General features: G+C 45.8%; 1 protein-coding gene across 1 annotated transcript in view; it reads left to right on the top strand.

The window, feature by feature from the left end:
• Positions 1-24,501, top strand: part of UBE2Z (ubiquitin conjugating enzyme E2 Z) — a 125,507-nt gene that overhangs the window by 21,452 nt on the left and 79,554 nt on the right. Inside the window, exons 2-3 of the mRNA XM_069634580.1 lie at positions 14,419-14,491; positions 22,593-22,780. Coding sequence (XP_069490681.1) covers positions 14,419-14,491; positions 22,593-22,780 — 261 coding nt within the window. The remainder of the gene's footprint in view (positions 1-14,418; positions 14,492-22,592; positions 22,781-24,501) is intronic.

The following is a 24,501-nucleotide window of genomic DNA, read 5'->3' as shown; positions in this document are numbered from 1 at the left end:
GGACCTTGTAGCAGCCAGATACTCTGTTTTGAAATCAGAATGTGGGCAGATTCGAATTAAACTATTAGTTAATGGAGCCCTTTTCATATAAATGCCCAAGAAGCCGCAGGCTACACTTTGGTCCCAAAATTCTACCCGGATGAAGTCCTAATTCTCCCGCCCCAATAATGGAGATGCCCTCCTGAGATGCAAAGAAGCAGCCGCATAGCGCAGTGCCAATACAGGCTTTTGTTTATCAATGCCTCCCTGGTTTCTTGTTCATTACTGGACAATTTGGGGACTTGGTGCAGTACACCGTACCTCTCCTTGGTCTCTGCCCAAAATGAGGTCTGCGGACCCTGGAGTGGGACACGTGTGAAATCGTTGTGCCTGAAGATCAGCGCCTTCCAGTGGCTTGTTGGCCAATGATTTGGATCTAGGTGCCCAGGCTATTGCCCTGTGTATAAACTCTTTGGGACTTTGTGCATTGGTGGTCGGTGTTGGTATGGCCAACACGGGGCCCTCGGCCTTACATGGGGCCAAAAGCGCCTCAGTAGACGTGGCCCCATTGAACCCTACAAGTTCGCCACTAATACAAACTGCTCCCATCCTTTTTCTGCACTTGTAGGAATATCCAGGTTGGGGCGAGTTGGCGACCCCATACCACCATCCTTTTCCATTGGAGATCCCAATGCTCCCCCTCTCTCCTGCGCCTGGATAAGGAGTAGCCTCTTTACTACCGCAAGTTCTGAGAAGACGGTCCTATGTCAAAAGACCTTTCTTTTTTCCAAAAGGAAAAAAGAATTGGGCCGTTCCGTGACCACACAGAGCAGTTTTTCTGAATCGAACTGTCAAGCCCCTGCCACACATGATTGCGCGCAGGGGTTGACTGGCTGTGTTGCCTAGCAGACCCGTCGCAGGAGTGACCGCAATTATTGACTGAAAAAACAATACATGTACTCTATGGTTGTGATGAAATAGGATTTTGTGAAAATCAAACCTAAGAATTATCATTGGTTTCTCTCACATGATAGAGCTAGTTCTACCTAAAAATGCTCTACCCTTACCAGTTGATGTTGGTCATTGAGTGCTCACCCACTGGGCCCGTATTACTCTCGTTTTCCATGCTCTTATCCCACTGACATCTATTTGTCGATCTGGTGTGTTGATTCTATTTCACCACAACCATAGTGTACATGTATTGTTGTTTTTTTCAGTCAATAATTTTTATAGGCACTGTATTGTGACCAAAAATAAAAAAACTTAGCTTTGCTATCACTATCAAGTGGTTGTTTTCTCTTTTAGAAAAATGTGTTTGTCACAACTTTATATGGATAAAGTTGAGACAATTCCTTGTATTTTGAATTGAACATTAGTCAATTGTGATTTTCACATCAACATGTTTTTTTATAACCTGGTTTTGTCTTAGAACAAATTAACAAGTGTATCGGGGGATGTTTCTTCTGGCGACAGACACACCATTCACCTGACTGCAGGGCCAATGTCCCAGGGTCATCACCTCCCTCTCTCCCCCTGTGGCTCTTTTCAATAGAAACGGACAAGACAACTCGGCTCAGCTTTTGCTGGTTGAGGTGCGGATCCAGGTCTAACAAGTTCATGCTTGAATTAAGCCCCCTTGTAGATGGTATAGTATGTTTGTTCTTTAGTGTCATTAGATCATTGTGCTCATTCATCCTGGCTTTCCTGGGCGATTCCCACTCCAAAATCAAATTCAGGTTGCTGATATTGATACAGTTCTGTAAGTCCCCAGTTCTACAGCAAAGTCTGATGCAGGCAGTGGCGCTAAATTGGTTGTGGCCATAATTGGGTCCCCGGGGGTCTTGTGATTCATAAACAAAAATTGCTTGATTTCTTTAATTGGGGAGTAAGCCTCCCTGTAAATTTTGTAGGGGGTGGGAGGTATTTCTTTCTGGGACAAGCACCCAAGCCTAGGCCCACCACCATCCTGTGCTTGACTGTATCTGGCATTTTGTGAATTGCTTGCTCTTCCCCCTTTGCGGGACTATTACATGATGAGACAGTCATTTGTGTTAGTAATCCTATTGCAGTTATTGGCGCTTCTCACCTGGCAGTCCACTTCTACTGACTCTTGTTTACTTTATTTAACTCTTGGCCAGTAGAACAACCTCATCCTGGGCACCGCCAAATACCCACGCCCGTTCCCCCGTGGGCTTCTCCCTGTGGCGGAAGGCCGGGAAAAAAGACTGCTGGGGGCGTGGCCTCACTGGGGCTTCCTGTTGGTGCTGGGAATCCTTTGCCGAACTTGCACGCCCTTTCCCCTCCTGTATTAAGCATGGGTAACATCAGGCCCAATCGCAACAAGGTCTACTACTCGTCCAACCGGATATTAAAGGCCAGAAAACCGTGTTCCAAGCGCCACAAGACCGACAAATGGGTAGTGGGGTGGTCGGGAGAAAAACGACACCGGTCCTACTAGGCCTTGTGACATTAGGATCGTGCAAGTGCAGTAACAAGAAGTGCGGGGGCAGATGGGGTGAAGGCAGTAGTATAGGGTAAGGTGCAGGCGGAGGGGGCCTCAGGGGCAGGGAAAGTGCTAAAATGGGGTGGGGGCATCAGGAGGGAGGGCATGCGCCAAGGGAAGTAGGGGTCAACTAGTGAGATGAATGGGTTGGACCAGAGTCAATAGTCTAGTCAGGGAAAGGTGCCCCAAGGGCAAGTGCAGGTAGGGGTGTGGAGGAGAACTGGGTGAAGGAGGGCTTGACCGCAGTAAGAGGGGGAGAGGGAAGGAAGATGAAATATGAAGATCTTGACAGAAGCTTCTGGAACTTAAGGAGATCTGGCTTGAGTCAGAACGGGAGAGGGAGGCTGTTCCAGAGGGAGGCTCCTGCCTAAGAAAGATCTACTCTCTGCTCTGTTTGGAGAAACTTGTAATTTGCAGAGAGGTGTGTAGGGAGAGGAAGTTTGCTATAGCGAGGGCCCAGACCTCGGCAATTCTGTGGATGATGCAGGGGTGGATGATGCAGAGGGTCTTGAATTTGATCGTTGCAGCAACTGGGAGCCCGTGGCGAGCTTTTAGGGCTGGCAAGATGTAGTCCCTGGCTATGAGACCAAGGATAAGTCTTGCAGTCCTATTCTGGATTAGGGAGGGAGGAAAGAGGCACATTAAAGAAGAGGCTGTTGCAGTAATCCAGCCTTGAGATAACCAGAGCTCTGGAGACATTGAGTTTATGGGGGAAGGTAAGAAATGGGTGAATGCCTCTGAGGGGGTGAAGCTGAAAGTGGGACTTTGGCGAGTTCAGTGATATGAGGCAAGAAGGAGCGTCTAAGATGGCAACCATGTGTTTGCCTTGCACAAGCGTGCGGGGAGGGGGACCATGGACTTCAGTCAGAGAGTAGGAGGGAAGGATGGACCAGGAGTCCCAATGAGTTCTCTGTAAGGCAGAGATTAGCAGCACACCATGCCTGAATAGTAGTCGGGAATGAGCGAGGAAGGAAGCTTTCAGGAGAGCTATGTGTCATCAACGTAACATTGGCTATGAGGAGAGCAGGTGGAGATCAACTGGGCTAGAGGGGCAAGGTAAATGTTGCCACAGCGGGAGGCTAGAGCCCTGAGGGACGCCGCAAGTAGAGAATGAGGTGAAGAAAGAAAAGATCCCACTACACTTGGGATGGAGTGGAAGGTGGTCAACCAATCCAAATCCAGGTCTGTAATCACGGAGCTTATTTGTGAGGGTGGAATGATTGACTGTCAAAGGCAGAAGACCGATCGAGGAGGATGAGAACAGAAGGGGAGTAAGTCATCACTGGTGTTCAGGAGAGCAGTTTCTGTTCCTCTGGCTGCTCTGAAGCCAGACTGAATCTGTTGGCTGTCGCCACAATCACTAGTGTGGTGGATCAATTGGGAGATGACTAGTTTCTCCAGTAGTTTGCTCAAGAAGGGCGTGTTGGAGATAGGGTGGTAGTTAGCTGGCAGGAAGGGTTACACAACCCACCTTCCTTGTGGCACAAAATAGTACTTCACAAGGTTTAGATTTAAGAGTTTTGATTTTAGAATAAGTTACACATTGTACATGCGGTCCTTGGTCTAATTTCCTGCACACTTGAAAATGCTAGCAGTTTGGAAATCGCACAGATGTGTAAGAATACATGGGGCAAATAGATACCAGTTTCCTTTTCACCCAAAATCAGTGCAAAATCGTTCTGCTATCAGGGTCACTTATTCTCAGGAGAAAGTGTATATTGTTCAATGGAAATGACACTTGGCAAACCACTTAAGGCCTATCCTGCAGTCTCAGGATTTACCCCAGTGGATTATAGGCAAGTCCTGCAAGATGTTTAGCAGCTCTCCCTTAAGGATGGTTTTGGCAGGTGTGTCTCCTTCAGTCTGTTCTTTTCTGTCTGATTGTTCACCCCGTGTCCATAGAGCAAGCGCTTTTAAATGTCGAAGTCCTTACCACCAAATATTAAGATTAGGTGTCAACTTATTAGCCTCGAATTTTCATTGGACTTTAGCATTTCTCTCCCACCCCCTAGGTTCAACCCCTCCCTGCGGATAGGCTAGGGGAGTTCTGTGATTGAAGTGAAGAGGTACACACCTACCATTTACAATGTTTTTACATGACCACTTTTTACTCAGTCTCTACATGGCAAAATGTAGTAATTTACCAATCCATGCCGTGATGGATTTTATTGTTCCCTTCACCATGACACACGGGTGGAGCTTATCTCATTTTGGCACGTTATTGCACGGGCGCGCTAGTGCCATTTATTGTGAAAACGAACATAGTTGGGAATATGAAACTTCATATTCGGCTATCTAATTTAACAAGCTAGTAACATTTTTGGGGAAGCTAGAAACGCCTTTGAGGTTGTCCCATGGTTATCAAAAATGGTCTTCAGCTGCAAATAACATCAGCACCATTGCCTTGCTTTGAATATCTGTCACAACTCTGTGTATTACGATCTCCAAGTTGTTGAATAAAATTAGTTTTAATGAGTCAATGGCAGTATATTTAACATGGATAAATTGTAGTTTCATTTTTCCATTTCTTTGAGACCACTTGGTTGAGAGCATCTGTCTCTGGCCTGAATGTTGATTTAAGTAAAAGCATTAGTCTTTTTGTGTTTTTGAGAGCTGACTGGCTGAAGAGATACTTATCTTGCAACAGATGGTTCACATCTGCCCTGTGACGACATGAGCCCATGCTGGCATTTGCCATTTTGTCCTTGTAATCTTGAGTTTACCACAATTCCGATCTAATGGTGTATATTTTTTTAAACCGTTTCGCTCACCTAGGCCGGACCTCTGTTAAGCTGGCACGTTGTAAATACCTAGCCATCAAGAGCCTCCATCTCCCTTCCAGATAAGGAGCCCACCAGACCTCCCATGGTGGAAGCACCTTGTGAATTCTGCCCAGCAACTAGAAGCATTAGTCATTTTTTGGGCTATTAAGTATTTGCATGTTGTACTTAAAAGAAAATGCCCTTTTCACTTTGTTGTATTTTTCAGGTGAAGCAGTAACTTGCATCTCGCCATCATTGTTCATTTTATCATTTTTTCCCCTTTGAGAAATGCACACGTCAGTTTCTGCGTTGAAAAGTGGGGCTTAGTCACCTGAAATGAAAGATACTAACATTTTTTTGAATTTCACAAACCAGGCCCAGTCTGTATTCTTAATTTTCACGTGTACAGCATTTTGATGTGTGGCGGTTTCAATGACAAATGCCACTTTGTCTCTCAGCCAACAATGTAATGTGCCTTTCCCTTCTGCTACTGATTTTACTTTTCAGCATACTCTGTTTCAACTGCAGAAATACCAGTATTTGGATTTGCTAAGCATATTTAGCAGTATTGAAACTTTAAGGCGGCTTTCCTTTCACCAGTGTGCCTTGTCGCACAATGTATTTCAAATTAGAGGCCTAGCCCGGCCTCCCTTTTTGTGCGCTGGGCTGTCCTTGAACCGCACAGGTGTGCCCTTCTCCAAGCGGTGGTCTATTTCCTGGAGCAGACAGTAAGTAGTAAACACAATTTACTTTGGTATTCAAACCACAAAATCAACATAATACAGAAAAAAGGGGAATTCAACACAGTCAGAATGCAAACTCCATATCCGAATACAACCGAAATCTAAAACATTCCTATATTAATTTAGCAACATCTCATTTACACCATTTAAAAACTCAATGTTTTAATAATTGAGCTGATCACAGCACTCAACATATTTCTTTCTTGAGCGCCATGCTTTCTTAAAAAATTGACAGATTTTGTTTTAAATAAATTGTCGGGTTTTGTTTAAATACCGATAAATGGTTTACTACAGCTACTTTTAGATCTCCCTAGTACAGAAACGTCTCCTGGAGCGTTAGCAGATGCAACAGACATTCTGCAAACATGTTCCCTATTCCTCAACTCGAAACAGGTAGTGTCTATTGGTTTCAGAGTTTGCAACGCCTAACGGCCTTGTGTTCTAGCAGTAGCACTCACCAGGCCACAATGCGCAGGGCCAGCTGGCTCTGAGACGGGATCTTTTATGCTGTGCTGATCTCTGGAATCTATCTGTGGGAACTCCTTTCTTGGAGCATCTTCCCAAAGTTACTAGAGCGACAATTCATCTTGGGCTGGGATGCACGCTTTGTCAAATGCATGTTTTCGGTCTGTGGCCCTTCCTGTTTTTTGTTTGTTTCTTTATTTGTAACGTGCGCCAGACCCAAGGGTATCGGTGTGCAAGGTACAAGAATATTTTCAGTTTATGGTTCCAGAGTTAGTTACACAATTTTATAATTCAAATATAATAGTTATGATACATTCAGAGGCAGAGTATGTACACACAATAAAGTGGGGGGGGGGGGCCTTACATGACAAGGATGGGGTCAAAAAGCTGTATACTTAGTGGTGTCTATTTGCATTGCAGAGGAATAGGGATGATGGGGAGAGGGTTGAGGTGCCTTAATGGTCATTTTCTTTAAAACAGTTGATGTTTTGTCTGAATTTCACGTACGTTTGGTCCGCCCTTAAGGCGGGGCAGGGAATTCCAAAGCTGAGCGGCTTTGATTGGGAAGCCATTTCCCCTGGCTTTTGTCAGTTTGAATCTTGGTACAATCAAGCAGTTTGTATTGGCAGTTCTGGTAGGTCGGTTGGAGGATTTTCTGTTAAATCTTTCTGAGATAACTGGGTGCAGCATTGTTTAGGCATTTATAAGTTAGTGAGGCTGTTTTGAGCTAGATTTTGTCGCTCGTGGAAAGGCAATTGTTATGTCTTAATTCGGAGATGTGCTCTTTCCTGGCTATGCCCAGTGCTGCTCTGAGAGCGTTATTTTGAAGAGTCTGAATTTTTCTGAAGATATACTTATCTCCTAGGTATAGGGCGTTAGTCCAATTTGGACAGGATTAAGGCTCTGGCCAAAGTGATACAGCTATTTGTGGATAGAAATGGTTTGCCAGCCCTGATCAGCTTGCCGGTATAAGCTGAGGCAGAGGCAACAGAGTTGACCTGTTTGGTGAATGTTAGGCCGGAGTCTAAATAAAATCCTAATGTTTTTACCTCTTTGGCGACCTTGATAGTGTTATTATCAGTAATAAAGCAGGTATATTTGTGATCAAGTTTGTTGAGGTTGAATGTGGTTCCCAATGTGTTTTGTCATCATTCAGGCATAGACCATGGGCCGTCATCCATGCCTGGATGATGAGGTAAATTTTGTTAATCAAGGCCAAATCCTTATCATTCCCAGTAAGTGGTATGAGAATCTGGGTATCATCTGCATAGTTTAATGTAGGTGATACCAAGCCAATTCAGATCATAAAAAAGGGGCTTGGTGACTTATACATCGTGGGTGAAACACATGAACCCTGAGGCACTCCGCAGGTGGTGGGAATGGGGTCTGCAGCTGCTGAAGGGGAGAAGACTCTGTCCTGTTGCTTAAAAAGGATTGGATCCAGACTGGTATCCGGTCATCGCACCGACAACCAAAGCATCGACCGCCATACCATCTAAAAAAAGCATCTAATGCATTTTTTTTTTTAGATGGTGAAGGGTTTAGTTTAATAGAAATGGGGTTTAAAGGTTAAAAAAGGGTGTTTTGGGAGGGACCCCCCTCAATAAAAAAAATGCATTTAGTTTTAAAAACATTTTTTTTAGATGGTATGGCATTAGATGCTTTGGCTATCGATCGAATGACTATAAACCTCCAGATTACGGCTTTCTGAGAGAAGTGTGCTGCTGACTCCAGGTAATTACATAGGACCTTGTGATCCACCAGGTCAGATGCTGGCGAGAGGTCTAGGAGCAGCAGTAAAGCTGATTTCCCTACATCTCTCAACTCATAAACCTGGGCCTTGAGGACAATCGGCGCAGTCTCAGTGCCATGTTGGGGCCTGAATCCCGATTGCCAGACTCCTAGTAGTTGGTTAGTCTCCAGGTAATCCTGTATCTGGAGATCTGCCACTCTATATAAGATTGTTAGAAGGATTGGCACTGTTATGGGCATATAGTTGGTGGGTATAGCAGGATCTAATTAATGTTTTTTGAGGAGTGGGAGTACCCAGGACTCCTTTTAGATTGCTTGGAATGGTGCCTGTAGTAAATGAGGCATTGATTAGCTTCGAGATGAAGGGCGCCAGGTCTCTGGACTCATCTTTAATAATTTGGACGGGGCAAATTTCTCCTTGCCAGTTAGACGGTTTGCAAGAGAGGATGATTTTTTCAAAGACCTATACTTAAGTGAAGCTAAAGCTTTGTGCTATTTTAGGTGGTGGCAGTGAGGTGTTAACCTGTGTGGTCCTGATGGGTATGTTAAAGTTCTTTGGTTTTTTTATTTTTTTAATTGGCAATTTTGCCCTGAAAAGTGGACATTTTGTTGGTAACGAGCCTTCTGAATGTCAGAGCACCATGTTTTGTCCTTTACACAGTTGTCCGGCACAGAGATCGGGGCTTCAAGCTCTTTTAGGATGATGGTTCCTTTGTACTAGATTTGGCTTGTAGGATCCTATTCTTGTATGTTTCCTGCTTGTTACGGAGTATTTCATTTTTGTACGTAGTAGAGAGATTGATGAGATTCGCTTTATTAGCATCAGTGGGTGTCTGCCTCCAGATGCCTTCACATTTTCTTTTTCTTAGGGCTTTGAGGTGTGGAGTGAACCAGGAGTTCAGATGAGCTCTGGGTTTACTTTTTCTAATTTTTTGCGAGGCAATTCTGTCTAGGGCTTCTGTCATGGTTTTATTGTATTCGTTAACTAGAGTGGTAGGATCCGAAGTGTCTGGTAGAGAATGGAGTGTTTGTAGTATTAGGGGTAGAAGTTTGTAGTAATCTTATTCCTCGTTAAGGTGTGAGGAGAGTGGGTTGTTATTGGTTGCGATCATTTTGGCATCTAATGTAAATGCTATCAGATGGTGGTCTGTCCAAATAATTAGTAGGGTTATGTCAGTAATGGAGGCATTGCAATTGTGATCTGCCACCCAATCAAGTGTTCTGCCTTTGTCGCTGGTAGGTAGTTCTCACTTTCTGGGTGAGGCCGAGTTCGGAGAGGACATTGGCTATTACTGCTGCGTGCTGGTCTTTAGGGTCATTGAATCCCAGGTTGAGATCCCTGAGCAGGAGTACTTGTGAGGTATTTTTTAAATTGTTGGAAAGAATAGTGGAGATATCCTCCTCGATGTGGCAATGGGACCGGGGGTTCTGTATATTAGGTGAATGGTAAGTGTTTGGGTGTCAGAGATGGGTAGTTTGGCAGTGATGGATTCACAGGATTTAACGTGTGGACTATGGGGCAGGTCTAAAGGCTAGGTTAGATTTAGCTATGAGCTATGCCTCCTCCGCAAGTCAGTTCTATCTGCTCTGAGAATGGTATAGTTGGCAGGTACTGCGAGCATGAGGGCAGGGCCTGCTGCTGCATGTATCCAAGCTTCAGTAATGGCTAGAAAGTCATAGTTTTCTGCCAGGATTAGGTCAGCTATCTCCTGTAGCATGAGCAACTAAGGACCTGGAGTTTATTAAGGCCCCCTTAAGTTTTGGAATATGATTCCCTGACAGCGGGGGCAGGTGAGGAGCAAATGCTGTCTTTATACGTCATTGTCGGGGGGGGGGGGGATGATGATTGTTTTCCTTGTATTGTCTATAGATGGGATTGTCAACCTTGGGTATATATCGAGTATTTGGATGAGTATTGTATGTTAATTTGCTTGTTGCAATTTCTCATAAGGCCAATGTTGGTTGTTGTGCAGGCAGGTGGTTTGAATAATTTTGTTAAGTCTGGAGCTGAGTATAGTATTTCTGGAGAGGAAGTGGCAGGGTATATTAGTTCCAGATAGGTTTTGGGTCGGATTGGTAATGACCTGCAGTTGTCGTTGGCCCAGGGTACTAGGTGCCACTGGGTACTGTTATCCTCTGATATCGCTGTCATGGTATTCAGTGATAGTCTGTGACAGGAGTGCTGTCTAGGTCTACTGAGTCTAGTGCTAGTGCCAGTAAGATCCACTGTAAGATGGACTGTGAGATAGAAGCGTACATAATGCACTGAAGTTTTGGTTCGGGTGTGGTGTTTACACAGATGGGCACTAGGGATGACCATGAAATGCAGTAGGCAAAATTGTATCGGCTTAAAAACACTGAGAATGCAGACAAAATACAATAGGCTAGCTCAGATCGGTTAGAGGAGCGTATAAAATATGGGCTACCTAGAGTGGGCTCACGATCGCGCAAGACGCAATATAGTAGTTAAAGTAGACTTCAGAAGCGTATAATGTGCAGTGGGCTATTAGAACACGATCGCATATTAAGTTAGGCATAAATGCAGAACGATTTGGGAGTAGGAAGTGAGGAATATAGATAAATGTATCATTTGCTTGGAACAGATGGTCCAAACAGGAGCCGTAAATGCTCACGCAATGAGACCCTTAGCAGAGGCATATATGAACATGTGAGATACTTTACGTACAGCAGATAATACAGGGGCACCAACCATAACGTGGAGTGAGTCTGGAGATGGACGCTCAACTCTAACAAATGGGTATGCTCATGCAGGCAAGTTCAAAAGCTGGTGTTTTGTGGACCACATGGTGATCATCGTATTGGACATGCAGCGGTAAAGTTAGATGAGGATACTAATGGCAAAATGTATAATGCGCCGATGGTGATAATAGTGCAGCAATGCAGGAAGCGTTCGATCAAGCTAGTCAGTGAGGTTATGTAGTTTGCCGGGCGAAGTGAGTGAACGTAGTTTCAGTAGTGGCGACATCATGAATATTTAAGCACAGGTCATAGGATAGTGTAGCATTGTAAAGAGCTTACCGGTGGAGCTCCTAGATCACATGGGAGTGGCGCCAGTGCACACCAGTGTGCAAACGGGTGCAAAACGGGGCCTTTGCAGTGGTGGGCCGACTTCTGCCTTGCCAGCGGATGTGCGTCTTGTGAAAACAGATGCTGTTGCCTAGCAATGTTATGCTGGCTCTGCCGTAGGAGAGGCGGCCATTTCGGGAGCAGCAACCATTCTAAATACAAATGACTGGATCGGATAAACGTAGGAGTCATTCTGGCAGATTAGGGCACGGATCCTTCCTGTGGCAGCGATCTGCTCACCTTCGCCTCACAATGAGCTCCGCTGCTCCTGCGGGTAGTGTGGGGATCACGCAGAGTTAGTCTGCGGCTTCGAGGAGGGAGAGGGCTGCTGCCCTCTCCTGCTGCTGGAGATAAGGAAAGGAACCCACATAACTTCTTGAGTAGACTATCTTCCTGGCACTGAAAGCTTCTCAAATGTACTGTGAACAATTCTGTGCAAATCCACAAGGACATCACTGTCTGTGTTCTATATCCACATACGGGCGGCACAAATACAACAACTCCCTTTGCTTGTGGTAGATATTTGGAAATGGGTCATTCAGAGGAATTTGCTTTCAGGCAATACACCCTCCAGGAACAAAGAACTTGGCTGTAGAGTCCCTGAGTCGATTGTAAAGTTCAACCACGAGTGGCAATTGAATAAGGGGGTTCTTCAGATCTTCAACAGGTGGAGATTTCCCCAAGTCGACCTATTTGCAATCCTCTATAACAAGTGTCCTCGTGATTTACCCTCCTCCGAACCTCCCCGTCCTTTCTTGAAAATGTCAAGAGCCCTGAAATTCTACAAATTGTTCAGGAATTCCTCTTTTTTTGTAATCTTAGCAATATGTGGGGGAAGAGTCTAACCTAATGACTATTATAATGCTAACGGGCGGAGAGAAATGGGATTCCCAGATGTTAATTCACACTGTTTGACGTTTTCTAGAGAAGTCTGCTGGTACGGTAAGATGGCGTTGCATCGTGACCACTGTGACTCCCATGACAAAGGACACCGTGCCCCTCCAACCCCCGAACTCTGCAGGTGCGTTGCGTTACCCTGGTCAGGCAGGCCTGGATCCTGCAACACAGGCTCCAGATAGGCCCTTCCTTCCTGTGCCACAAGGAAGAGCGCTGTCTAGTTTATAGGCAAGATGGGGGTCTGCTGCAACAATGATGCCCCTTCAGTAGGTAGTCAGGCTCCATATGCTCCAGGGTCAACTGTGGGAATCCAAGGCTGAATCCTTCTAAGTGCGTTACTCGGGAGTTTCAGGCCTCTGTTGAGGGAAGGCTGTCAAAATGCAAGATTGCACACACAAACAGGATTGCACCATGTAGATAAGCCATTTATGAGAGAATGCCATTTTGAGTATCGTATACCGTATATGACACTCAAAATGGCATTCTCTCATTACAAAAGATGGTGCAGGGTAGTGCACCCGAAACAAAAGATGTAGAACAGTGTTCACTTCCAGCCTGTCTTGTGCACATAAATCTAACAAAAATGTTGCTAGGTAAAAACAAAAAGGGACACTGTGTCCTGTAACACGCTACTGAACGTGGTTTGTTACCATATAAAAATACAGGCCTTGGGGACTGACCTACTAGAGGAGGTGAGTGAGACTAATAAGATTTTTCCTGCCAGAAAGCAGCCTGGAGTCCAAGTCATTGAATGATATGCTATGGTTCCATTGAAATAAGTGGAGCGAAGTTGCAAAAAGGAAAAATGTCCATAACAAAAAGCAATAGACTTTTAGAACATCTGGAAACCAAACTTGTGACTACGAGAGAATGTGACGTTTTGTTACTATAATTAAGTTTGGCAATATTCGTTTGACTCGTCTTGCCAGTAAAGTACCTTGTATTACCTCTATAATGGGTTGCCTTTCTAGATCGGATTAGCTGCTTCATGGGATATCCTACGTTTGCAATGTTGATCAAGACTCATTTCTCCACTTACTTTCTCGTTTGTTCGTCAGCTTGCAGGGGATATAGACTGCAAATGTGGTTTTTGCTCTTGCTGGAGGAAACCTAACTTGCTGCTTTGCTCTTCACCAAAGGCCGAAATGGATTCCGTGTTTCATGCAAACTAAGTATTTCACTTGTGCACGCACTATACTTTGCAAATGTCACAGCGTGCAAAGCTTAAAATGGCTAGCCAAATTACACTTTATAGCGATCACTTTCCGTTTTGAACAAGTGGTTAAGACATCACGGAAAAATCCCTAATCATCTCCTACTCTAGCATCCCAGGGGCCTGAGTGTATTTCCTGTGCTTCACTTTTGATTTGTGCATGATTTGGTAGTTAAGCACTGGAAACTATGGTTGGGTAGTTAGTCGAGTTCAACCTCTCTGTCCTTGCGCCCCTGGTAATGTCATCAATGATCGTGTCGCGTCTGTGTGAAAATGGTTTTTCGGAGGAACCACTACCCCTCCTCCGAGGCTTTAGACAAGTTGCTGAGAATTTCACACTGACTGCGCCACATCGATTGTTGGTTGAACTGTTTTGAACCACTGAAATAATGTACTAACAATTCCATGTCTCCCATAGGAGGCCCTTTTAATTTTGACACGTGTTTCAGTTCATTCCGAGCCTCTCAAACGGGCATATATTACGATAATAAATCACAGCATTGTGATTTTTCAAATGTAGAGCAAGAAACGAGAATCTTGTACGTTGGTCCCTGGGTTCGAATCCCACATGCAAAATGCAGCAGCTCCCTTATCCCACGCGTCGGCAACTCTACATTTGAAAAATCACAATGCTGTGATTTATGATCGTAATATATGGCCTGTTTTGAGAGGGGCTCGGAATGAGCCGAAACGTGTCAAAATTAAAAGGGCCTCCTACGGGAGACATGTGACATGGAATTGTTGTTAGTACATTATTTCAGTGGTTCAAATCATTTCAACAATAGATGTGGCGCAGTCAATGTGAAATTCTCAGCAACTTGAGCATAAACTGCTTTTCTGAAAGGAAGAGGATAAAGACCTCCCTCCTCCTTCGGGGTCTGCCTAGGCATGAAAGTAGGAATTGCTTTTCACTTAATGTATGTAGAGGAAACCTAGTCCGCATTAAAGAAATTGCTCCTTTTAAATAACACTTTTATTCTTGAATAAGTCTCCATTTAACACTTTGCTTGTGTTTAGGGACATCATGTCGATTTACAAAGAGCCGCCCCCAGGAATGTTTGTTGTGCCTGATCCACAGGACATGACAAAGGTAGGTGAGTCCCAGACAGAAGCTCTTTAAATTCTTTAGTTCTTCTGCTTTGTGCATATTAATGCAGAAAAGGGCTGCATCAAAGCAGAGTTTCAAAAGTTAGTGTAATTTGATTGTAGCAACACTAAAATAGTAGTACTTTGTACCAGGTGAAATCAGAGTTGTGGTCTGTGGATGATGGGCAAATGTACAGCTTGATTGGCTCTGCAGATTGAATGTTGGAAATCGGTGTGCAGTCTTGGCCTCATCAGTCGGCTGTCATTTTTTTTTTTTTTTTTTTTTTTTTTTTATTTGATTTAATTGTATAAAACAATTTTTACAAAATTGAAGAGGTGTAGAACGAAGAAAAGAAAGAAGAGTTTCCACGTTAACTGTTCCAAGTTTCCCTCCGTCATTCTTTGGCCTGCGCCCCAAACGTCACGCCCGCGAGGCTCCGTCAGGTCAATTCTTTTTCAGTTCAAGTTCAGGTTCGGAGTCAGGGTCAGATTTTTCTCTTTTTTCCAGCTTCCCCCCCGGAGGAGATGAAATAGGGACGCCCGGCTGGCAAACCAGCCCCCTCATTAACTGCCGTCAGTTGAGCAGTTTTAACTCTCGGAAGAAGCCCACCACCGCGATCACCCAAGTAGACTTTTCCCCACTTAGAAGCCGACACCACCATTCCTCTTCATCGTAGATATATAGATTTTTGAACAAGTGACCCAGATGTCTCTGGCGGGGGCCCGTGACTCCTAAGCAGTTTAGCAGTAGGTGTTTTATGGTTTCTGTCATCTCTGACTTTCTACAGAATCTGCAGGTTTTGTCCGAAGCCAGTTTTCTTCGGAAAAGAACTTCTCTTGTATGTAGAATATTCAGGCGGATTCTTAAAAAGTTTGCCCTAAGATTCGGATCTGGCACTTTCACCAAGTAAGACTTCAGTTCGTTCACTTTAGTCAGTTGTAAAGGTAGATCAGTGAACAACTTCGAAGCGGCTGCTTTTTCCAGTGTGTCAATCCAGTCTTGGTGTAGTAGACGCAATTTGACCTTAGAAGGGTTGTAAATTAATTCGTCTTTAGAACTTCCAACCCCCTTCAGAATTGCGTCGATCTTTGCCGCCCATTTTGTTAGCATTTTGCATGCTCCCGACTGAATTTCTTGATGGATTTCTTGCATAATCAAAGGGGCGCTTGGGAGTAGAGACTTTCGGAATAGCATGGCTTCATTGCGAGTCACAATGGAGGTCAGTGATTGTAGAGAAAGTTCCCTTCTTATTAACACCATTGGAAGCGAGTCAGGGAGATTAAGGACCTTTCTCCAATAGAATCCTTCCAGTTTTAACCAAAAGGATGTTGGGAGGTTTGGTAGAGCTTCTGCCCCGTAGGTAAGTGTAGGGATCACTTTAGACTTATAGAACGTCACCACTGGCGCCATCGTGAATTTTCCATATTTTTTCAATACTGCTCGGGATTGTGAAATGAGTAGTCTCGCTTTAGACATGATGCTCTCCTGCATCATTGTTTCCTTGCTGTTCTTGTTGATGGTAACGCCCAGGTATTTGAAGCTGTCCACCAATTCAAGTTTGATGTTGTCTACCGCCCATGTGAATTTCTCCAACTTCCTTTCGTTTCCACCCAGAGTCATGATCTTTGTCTTTTCCAAGTTCATCAAGAGGTTGTTTTCCTTCAGATAGGAGTCGAGGTTGTTTATCTGCCTCTGTAGGCCGATCGGAGTAACATCGAAGAGGATTATATCATCCGCATATAATAGACGTGAGATTTTGCTGGCTCCCAATGTTGGAGGGAACATCCGGACTCTTGTTTCGTACTCTTTAAAATCGGCCGTGTATGCGTTATACAGGGCGGGAGCTAAGGGGCATCCCTGCTTTACCCCTCTTTCCGTCTTCATCCAGGAAGATAGCAGGCCTTGATTGTTTAACCGAACACATATTGTAGTTTCCGTGTACAAGGCCTTTATGGGCTCCAATATCCTTGGGGGGCAGGCATGAAGTTGTAATTTTTCCCAAAGACGTTGCCTGTCTACCCGATCAAAGGCCTGTACCAGATCAATGAATGCCATATAGATCTTCGGGCTGCCCTCGAACACTTTAGCTTTAAGTGTGCTCACCGCCAAGATGTTAACCGTTGTTCCGACATTTTTCACGAAGCCCGCCTGGAAAGGATCCGACAGGCCGGTCACGGAAATCCAGTTACTGAAATTATCCAGTATTAGGGCACCAAAGAGTTTTCCTATGGAATCAAGTAGGGCGATCGGGCGGTAATGTGATGGGTTATCCTTAGCTCCCTTTTTGAAAATGGGGACCAGGATCGCTTTTTTCCATGACGAAGGAATGGTCGAGAATCTGACGCAATTTGAGAAGACCTCCTTGATGAAAAGTGCCCAAAATTCCAATTTGTTTTTTATATCGAAATTGGTTATTCCGTCGGGGCCTGCCGCTCTGGATCCATTGAGATGTATTATTTTCCCTTTGATTGTGTTCAGGTCCAGAGGGATTTCCCACCGGTCCCCAGAGCTGGAGGCCTTGCTCTCTTTTTTTTTCTCTTTGACTCCATACAGCTTTTCAAAGTGGGATAGCCATGTTTTTTCACCAATTGAATTTTGCAGTGCCTGATTCACTACTTTAGAATTACCCTTAATCAGTGACCAGAAGTCACGTGCCTTGTGGCCAGTGATGGCACGCAGCATATTCTCCGCGTCAGTTTGAAATCTGTTTGCTTTTGTTGACTTCAACCAGGTTTTGTAGGTTTTTGCTGCCTTAATAGCTTCAGCCTTCTTACTTAGCGATGTTGTTTTTGCGGCCTCCCGTTGCAATTTTCTGACCCCCTTTCTTCGTGCAACTAGTTGTTCATTGTAAGTATGGAGGGGGACCTTGTTTTCTTGCTTCAACGCACCTTTTTTTCGATGGTACACTGTCAGGAGGGGCGAGTATTCGATCCGTCTTTCCGGGCATAAATTGGCCACCAGCGATCGTGCCTTGTATTGGGTGGTTATGTTGGCAATGGCTACTTCTGACAATCTCAGCCTTATCCCGCTCTGATGTACTTCTAGGTTCTGAGCGTCGTAAACCGCCTCTCTTTTCCGTGAATACCACGAGAAGGCGAGCAAGTTATGGTCGCTATGTCGCGTCCTGGTAATTGTAAAGGTTCGGAGCAATGGCAATAGGCTTCTCGAAACCTGTATGTAGTCTATAGTTGCCGCTTGATCCTTTCTCTCCCAAGTTGGGATGGCTTTGAGCTTCTTCTCAGCCTTTTCCTTAAGGATGTGCATCTCTCTTGCATTTAGAAGGTTGTGCCACATGTTATTTCTACTTTGGGGCCCTTTGGAGTGGAAAGTTAGATCAGTATTCAGGTCTCCGGTGATGATCACGTCGCTGGAAGTAGATGTTATCAGGAAGTCGTCTATTAGAGTCTCGATTTGAGCGAGGAAATAGTCGTTGGTCACTCGCTTTGGGTTCCAGTAGACGTTGATCAGTAGAATCTCTGCGTTTTGATTCAGCTCCGAAGGACCTTCCTTCTTTTCCCACTCCAAGAGCGTCGCCAGAATGAATTCTGAGGCCAATAGTATCCTTGACAATGATAAGCCAGAGCCTACTCTTATGGCAGTGATTAGGCCAGATCTCGGTCTGCCCCTCTCGCTTCTTTGAGCCGGCGAATGTGCCATTTGGAAACCGTCTAAAGTGGGTGGCTCAATTAGCCAAGTTTCCTGCAGGCATAGGGCGTCAAAACTCCCAAAGTTAACGTCTGATGTGACAGTTAAGTGAGCAAAACCTCTGGTATTCCACGATCCTAGTTTCAACGATGCTTCTGAGGGTTCCATTGGAGCCCATGCCTCCCTGAGGGAATCGCCGGAAGGCCCCTCTGGTGGCTACTGCCTTCTGATTTGGGATTTCTGGAAGTGCCTGCTGTAGATTGTTCCCTCTGCAGCAGGGTCAATTTTTCCCGATAAGCTTCTGCCATGTTTCGTTGTCTCATCTGTTTTGTCAATTCGTTGGAAGATTCTATGAGTTACATTACAAGTTGGGTGTGCTGCCGGTGAGTGATCCCTCTCCGAGTTCACTCTCTTGTTCGCGTCCCGTCGAGTGCTCAGAATATTAGATTTGCGCCGGATCCGGTTTTCCACGTATTTACTGGGAACTTGTTCCCCGGTAGGAATCTTGTACTGCAGAGAGCATCGATCAGTATCCTGTTGTCTAGATCGGTGATAAGACCACTCGTGCGGGGGCACAGACGGTGTTTTGCCCTCCCTCGCATTTGACAGATCGAAGCCAAGATTGTACAGTTTGTCTCTTGCTTTCCAGATTTGTTCTTGAATATGATTCGATCCTATGTGTAGGAACGAGCTATCCTTTCTTCCGTTAGGATTCGGTTCCAGGATTTTTATGTCTTTTGTGACATCAATATGAGACAACCGGCTCTCCTGAAACAGCTTGAATAGGGCTTTACGGTTCAGTGTCCAGTTATCCTGTCTATCATGTCTTCTTTGCAAATTGAAAGTTCTTGTCGTCATATTCCTTTGTCTAAGCGGAGGAGAGTGATTCGAGCGGGTGGCTACGTCAACCCGCCGGCCAGGTGAACCCAGCGGGGCGTGAGCCCTGGTTCTATCCTGGTGTTTGGGTTTGTCAATTGATGGGCTCCTATCCTTTTTTCTGTCATGTTGGACCCACGGGTTCTTCTCCTCTGGAGAGCGCGATCTTTGTTGAGAGTCTCTGCGGTGGACTTCTCCTTGATTTCTCCCCTGAAGCCCCTTACCCCACAATTGTCCCCGATTCCTACTTGCTCTTTTTTGTGGTAAAGTAGTTTTTTCCCACACTCTCGGCGAGGTCGAGGGAGAATCAAGAAGCAGAGCCTTTGCTTTCGGTTCCTCTGCTTCTCTATTTTCGCGACTTTCCGGTTTTTTTCTTTTTTGATTCAGCGCTTGCGGAATTTCTGATTCTGAGTCCTCGACCGTGTAGGTACTCATGTTCATTAGGTCAAGTGAGTTCCAAGTATCATCTAGCGACCTCTCTGGACTCCGTGAGGCCTTCTGCGTCTTATCCGAGAGTTTTAGTTTGAAGACTTGGCGATTTTGTATTGGTGGGGTAGGTTTCTCTTGGTTACTTTGATCTCTGCTCTCTGTTTTGTCTTTTTGTGCGGGCTGTTGTGGGGGCTTATATTTCGAAGCCTTCTTGCCCTTACAGACCGGATCACTTTGGCCTTTGTGTTGGAATATTTCAAAGGTAGACGGGATTTTCATTTTGGAGAAGTCTATTGGTTTCGCGACTGATTGGATCGCTGCGCTTTCTGGGAGGGCAAATGCAACTGATCCATTTTTCCTTCCTGGTTTACCAGTCGTTTCATTCAAAGACTGGCCCCCCTTTGAGCGGAGTTCCGTCTGTGTTGCACTTTTCGCCAAAGGAAGTGGTGTGTCAGTGGGCCGAGTGCCTACCTCTATCTCCCGGCCTGGCTCGAGACCTTGATTCCTCTCGGGGGCTTCTCTCGAGCAAGGCCGCTCGATCAATTGTATCCCCTGCGCGTTTTCTGTCCTGTTTCCAGAGCACGGGTGGTCGGTTGGTAGCTGGTCCACTACCAGGGGTTTGCTCCCCCCACTCGCACTTCTCATATCGTCGCCTTTGTGCTGTTGAGAGGCTGTGATGAACCCCTCTAGGAAATTCAGTTTGGTGTGCATGTGTGCGATCAGAGTAGTTTGGTCTTTTAAAGTATCGCTGATGGCTTCGTATAATTTCCCAAATGGTGCCAGCGCGATAGTGACTGTAGCTAGAATGGACATCAAGTCCTCTTTTTGCGCGGGAGTTTCAGACACTTGGCTAGGAGGAGGTTCGCCTTGATGACTGAGGGGCGTCGGAGACCCCCGTTCCTTGGGGTGGCTCGGGTTTACCTCGTATGGAGGGTCCACCCCACTAATGTACGGTTCCAAGCTACACTCCAAAGATCGGGGAAAACAGGGGACGGATTTATTGGGCAGAACAGGGGGGCCATTAACCCGAGTCAGGAGCGGGTATGGCTCTCTCACAAGTATTCCTGACAGCCCCAATCCCTCTGCTTGTTTGTTAATAGAGTGCGGGGTGCCAGTAATCGAAGTGGCTCTTCCCAAGGTCCCCCTTCCAGCATCTAACTCGGTGTGCGGCTGAGTTGCCAACGTCGTCTTGTCCAACAGATCACGAGTTCCAGCACCATTAACCGGTTGTGGTTTGTCCCTCCCCGTTACAGCTTCTGATCCCGTGTGTATTAAATTTGGACTCTGACTCACTTGAGCGGTTAAGTGTGGAGCTCTGTTAACCGCTTTCTCTAAGGATGTGGTCATCTTCACAGGGAAGTTCATGGTTGAGGGGAGTATGGCTCTATCTTCAACTAAGGCCAAAAGCTCTGCATCTGATACATCTTGGTATCCTTCACCCTCCGTTCGTGTCTTTTTCCCAAAAAACTCTTTCAGCGTTGACATACAGTGAGGGGTAAGATGTTTTTTACCCCTTCCCTGTCCTCTTTTGTACGGGGGTTTGGCCCTCACCGTTCTGCGAGAGGACATCTTTTGTGAGCCTCCCGAAAGTTTCGTCAGGTTGCCCGGAATCTCATTGGCGTTTGCTGTTACCTCGACCACACCGGGTAAGGGTGGGGAGGATGTACTGGGTAGAGATGAATGTTTTTTCACTGGGCTTGAGCTGGGCGTCGGGATTCCCGACTGAGGGCGGGGAGCAGGGGGTTGGGATCCCTTCTCTTCCAGGGCAGTCCACGCAATCTCCAACCCCCGATGTTCGTCCCTTCCCTCATCGTCCCTTCCCTCCTCGCCAGCAAGTTCGAACAGCAATTGGGGAGGGGAGGATGGAGCGACTAGTCCCGGGGGTGTTCTTAAATCCTCCACTGCCACAGCTCCCTCTGTGTTGTGTATCATAATCACTACTGACTCCCCCGGGAGTGAGGGCGGGGTTGGGTCTGACCGGGGTAGGTTCCTGCCGCCCTTGTGCGTTGCTTGCTCCGCGAGGGAGTCCGAAACGCAGAACGCAGACTGGCACCCCCCCCCCTCCGTGTTCTGTGTAGGGATCGTGGGCGGCTCGGACGTAGCCTCTTGCGCTTCCTCCCTAAGCAATGGGAGCAGCTCCGGGTTTGATGGACTTCCCCTCCCTGTTTCTGGACCTTGGGCCTCTATGTTGGATAGAGGAGAGGGGAGTATGTGGGTAGACGCGGGGCTCGTCGTTATTAAGATGGTTTCTTGGGGGGTAGTTTGGTCCTGTTCTGTAGTCGGCACTATCAGTGATGGTGTGCCCTCCAAGCCCAGGGATTCAATCGGGAGAAACATGAAGTCACTTACTTCGTTAAGCTCCGCTGGGCGATTTGTATTTGCCTGAATCATTTTGCTCGCGTGTTTAATGCGGGAGATCCGTTGAAGCCTCTGAGTAGCCAACTGCTCCAACTGCTCCACGCTTTCCGGCGAGGTTACGTGGTCCTTGTTGTGGGACGGTGGCTGGCGAGGTTTGCCGCTTCTTAGCAGGCGCTTGTCCTGGTCTTCCCAACCAGGTTTCCGCTTTACGGGATCGTCCGGGGCCGCCATCCGCTGGGCCTGAGGAGCTGTAGCTCTTTATGTAAGAAGTCTCGGAGTTGGATCAGCACGCGGTCACGCGGGCCCGCGGACTGCTGACTGCCCTTGTCAGTCCCTTCGCGGTCCGCTTCGCGGAGGACTGAGGGTATGTAGAGTGGAGGGCTCGGGTCACGCCTCTGAGCACACGCCTCCACTGATGAAGCTGAAAAAAATACTCGAACTCCAGCACAGCGTGCTGGTACTGCTGACTGCCCTTGTCAGTCCCTTCGGCTGTCATTTACAAACCGTACTTGTGTGCCTGTTTGGAACTGGGGATGAGACGTGCTTAAGTGAACTTACTGGCATGATTTGTGAACTGTGAACAAAAATGGTGCAGGGCATAGTCTAGGTTTTGAGTGAATGAGGGTAGCGGCCTCACTATGGGATACTTGGGTGGTGGTAGGCTTTATTACTGCAGCCATGTACACTGGTGACTGATTATTTCTGTCCAGCATTGTTTGATCACTGGACCTTTTTAGTAATTGGGCATACTCCTTGTTAACTGTATTGCTGATGTTTTGTAATACCTCTTTTGCAGATCCATGCACTAATCACCGGCCCATTCGATACACCTTATGAAGGAGGATTCTTCTTATTCCTGTTCCGATGTCCACCCGATTATCCCATCCATCCACCTCGAGTCAAGCTGATGACTACCGGAAACAATACTGTCCGCTTTAACCCCAACTTCTACCGCAACGGCAAGGTCTGCCTGAGCATTCTGGGGTAAGGGTTGTTGCTGATGTTATATCAAAAGCGAGATAACTGAAAATAAAAATCAATGATTTTTATTGAAAAGTTTTCAATCGCTTTCTGAATTGCGATGATTCAATTTCAAAGGTCAACAGGGAGGGAGCCGATTCCACGCTTGTGGGGTCTGCAATAGAAAAACATCCGTCACCACAATATACTAATTTGGATGGGGGCCAGCACCAGAAAATTACTGTTCATTGATCGAAGAGTAAGAGTTGGTTTGTGTAGCAACATTTTTGATGAAAGATTACAGAAGGGGGTGGGGCAATCGTAAACACACTTGAAAACCAGACAAAGGGTTTTGAATAAAACCCTCTGCTGCACTGGAAGCCACTGTAGACTTCTGTGAGCCTGGGACTTAGGCTTCTTTTTTCTCTGCCGAGATGCACATCTAACAGCCACATTCTGGGCAACCTGAAGGCGCAGCATTTGGTAGATTGGAATGCCCAAATAAAGAGTTAGGATCTAATTTGGCATTGACCAATGCCCCGACCACAGCGGGTCGATCACCTTCTGAGATAGGGGGCAGATTCTGAACGGAATGGGCACATTTTCACTTGCCAACTGCAATCTTGTAAAAATTAGATCAACCTTTTCAGAGATTCCCTGGAGACCTGTGCCACTGTAGTCAGTCTGGAAATGAGGATTCCAAAATCGAAGGCAGCCCACCAATCTAGCCTTCAAAATGTCATCCCATACAGTGATTTGTGTGGTCTCGGTACCATGTCAGGATTATAATCCCTTGTTGTTCAGATGATTCTGGAGTTGCATGGTAAACATTATTTTCCAATATCTTAACTGCCCACTGGAGTCAAGCAATAGGTAAATAATTGGGACAGCACGGTATAGTGCAATATGGTCTTGTTAAGCAGCAGTGTGAGATTTATTTTGAAGATCCATTGGTAAGCTACCCTGTGCCAAAAATGTAATGACAAAAGTGGTCATAAACCCACTTAAAAGCAGACCCATTTTAAGCCAAATATGCCAGTACAGGGTCACAGTCAAAAAGAGTGGATTTAAGTTTGGAGAGATGAGCTCGGAGACTACATCTTGGCTAACAGGTGAAAATTGAAGGCAAAAGATTATGGAGTCAGTGTCACTGGCACTGATGTAGGTTAATTTTGATTGGTCGGCTGATTAGGAAGCAAAGAGTCAATGTTTGAGCGAGTAAGATTTATTTTATCCTTAAGAGTTTTAATCAATTGTCAGGCTGAGTGACGGGGGTAAATAGGGTGAGAACATTGGGGCGCAGTAAAAATCTTTATTGCTGAAAAAGGTAGATTTGTTTCTGCAAGCATGCAGGTTTGGCTGAAACAATACTTTATTGACCTTGAGAGTAGTCTTGACAGCGGTTAGGAACGATTTCTCTTCACAGCACCTTTGCCTCCATTTTTATGGACCCCCAAACCTTTTGCTTTATTTTTTAATCTGACAATCAAAGCAATGTACGATAGAAACAGATTCAATAAGGCAATGTAAAATATGGTAAATATCATGTACATACCCCGTTTTCAATGCGTAGCAATATCCATATGAAAAAGGAAAGAAGAAAAAATAACAGAACAATGTCATTTGCGTGCAACTGTTAGTGAAAAGTCAGTTTGATATAAGTCTGAAGGGTACCTCAATATCTTGCCCAACTGGTCACTGATTGAACTCTACTACGAACGATAGAGTTGTCCTGTTCCAACTGT

Source organism: Ambystoma mexicanum, chromosome 13, assembly GCF_040938575.1.
Source record: "Ambystoma mexicanum isolate Mex_15411 chromosome 13, UKY_AmexF1_1, whole genome shotgun sequence".
Lineage (NCBI taxonomy): Eukaryota > Metazoa > Chordata > Amphibia > Caudata > Ambystomatidae > Ambystoma > Ambystoma mexicanum.
Note: the sequence above shows the minus strand (reverse complement) of the source record. Positions and strands in the feature narration are given on the sequence as shown.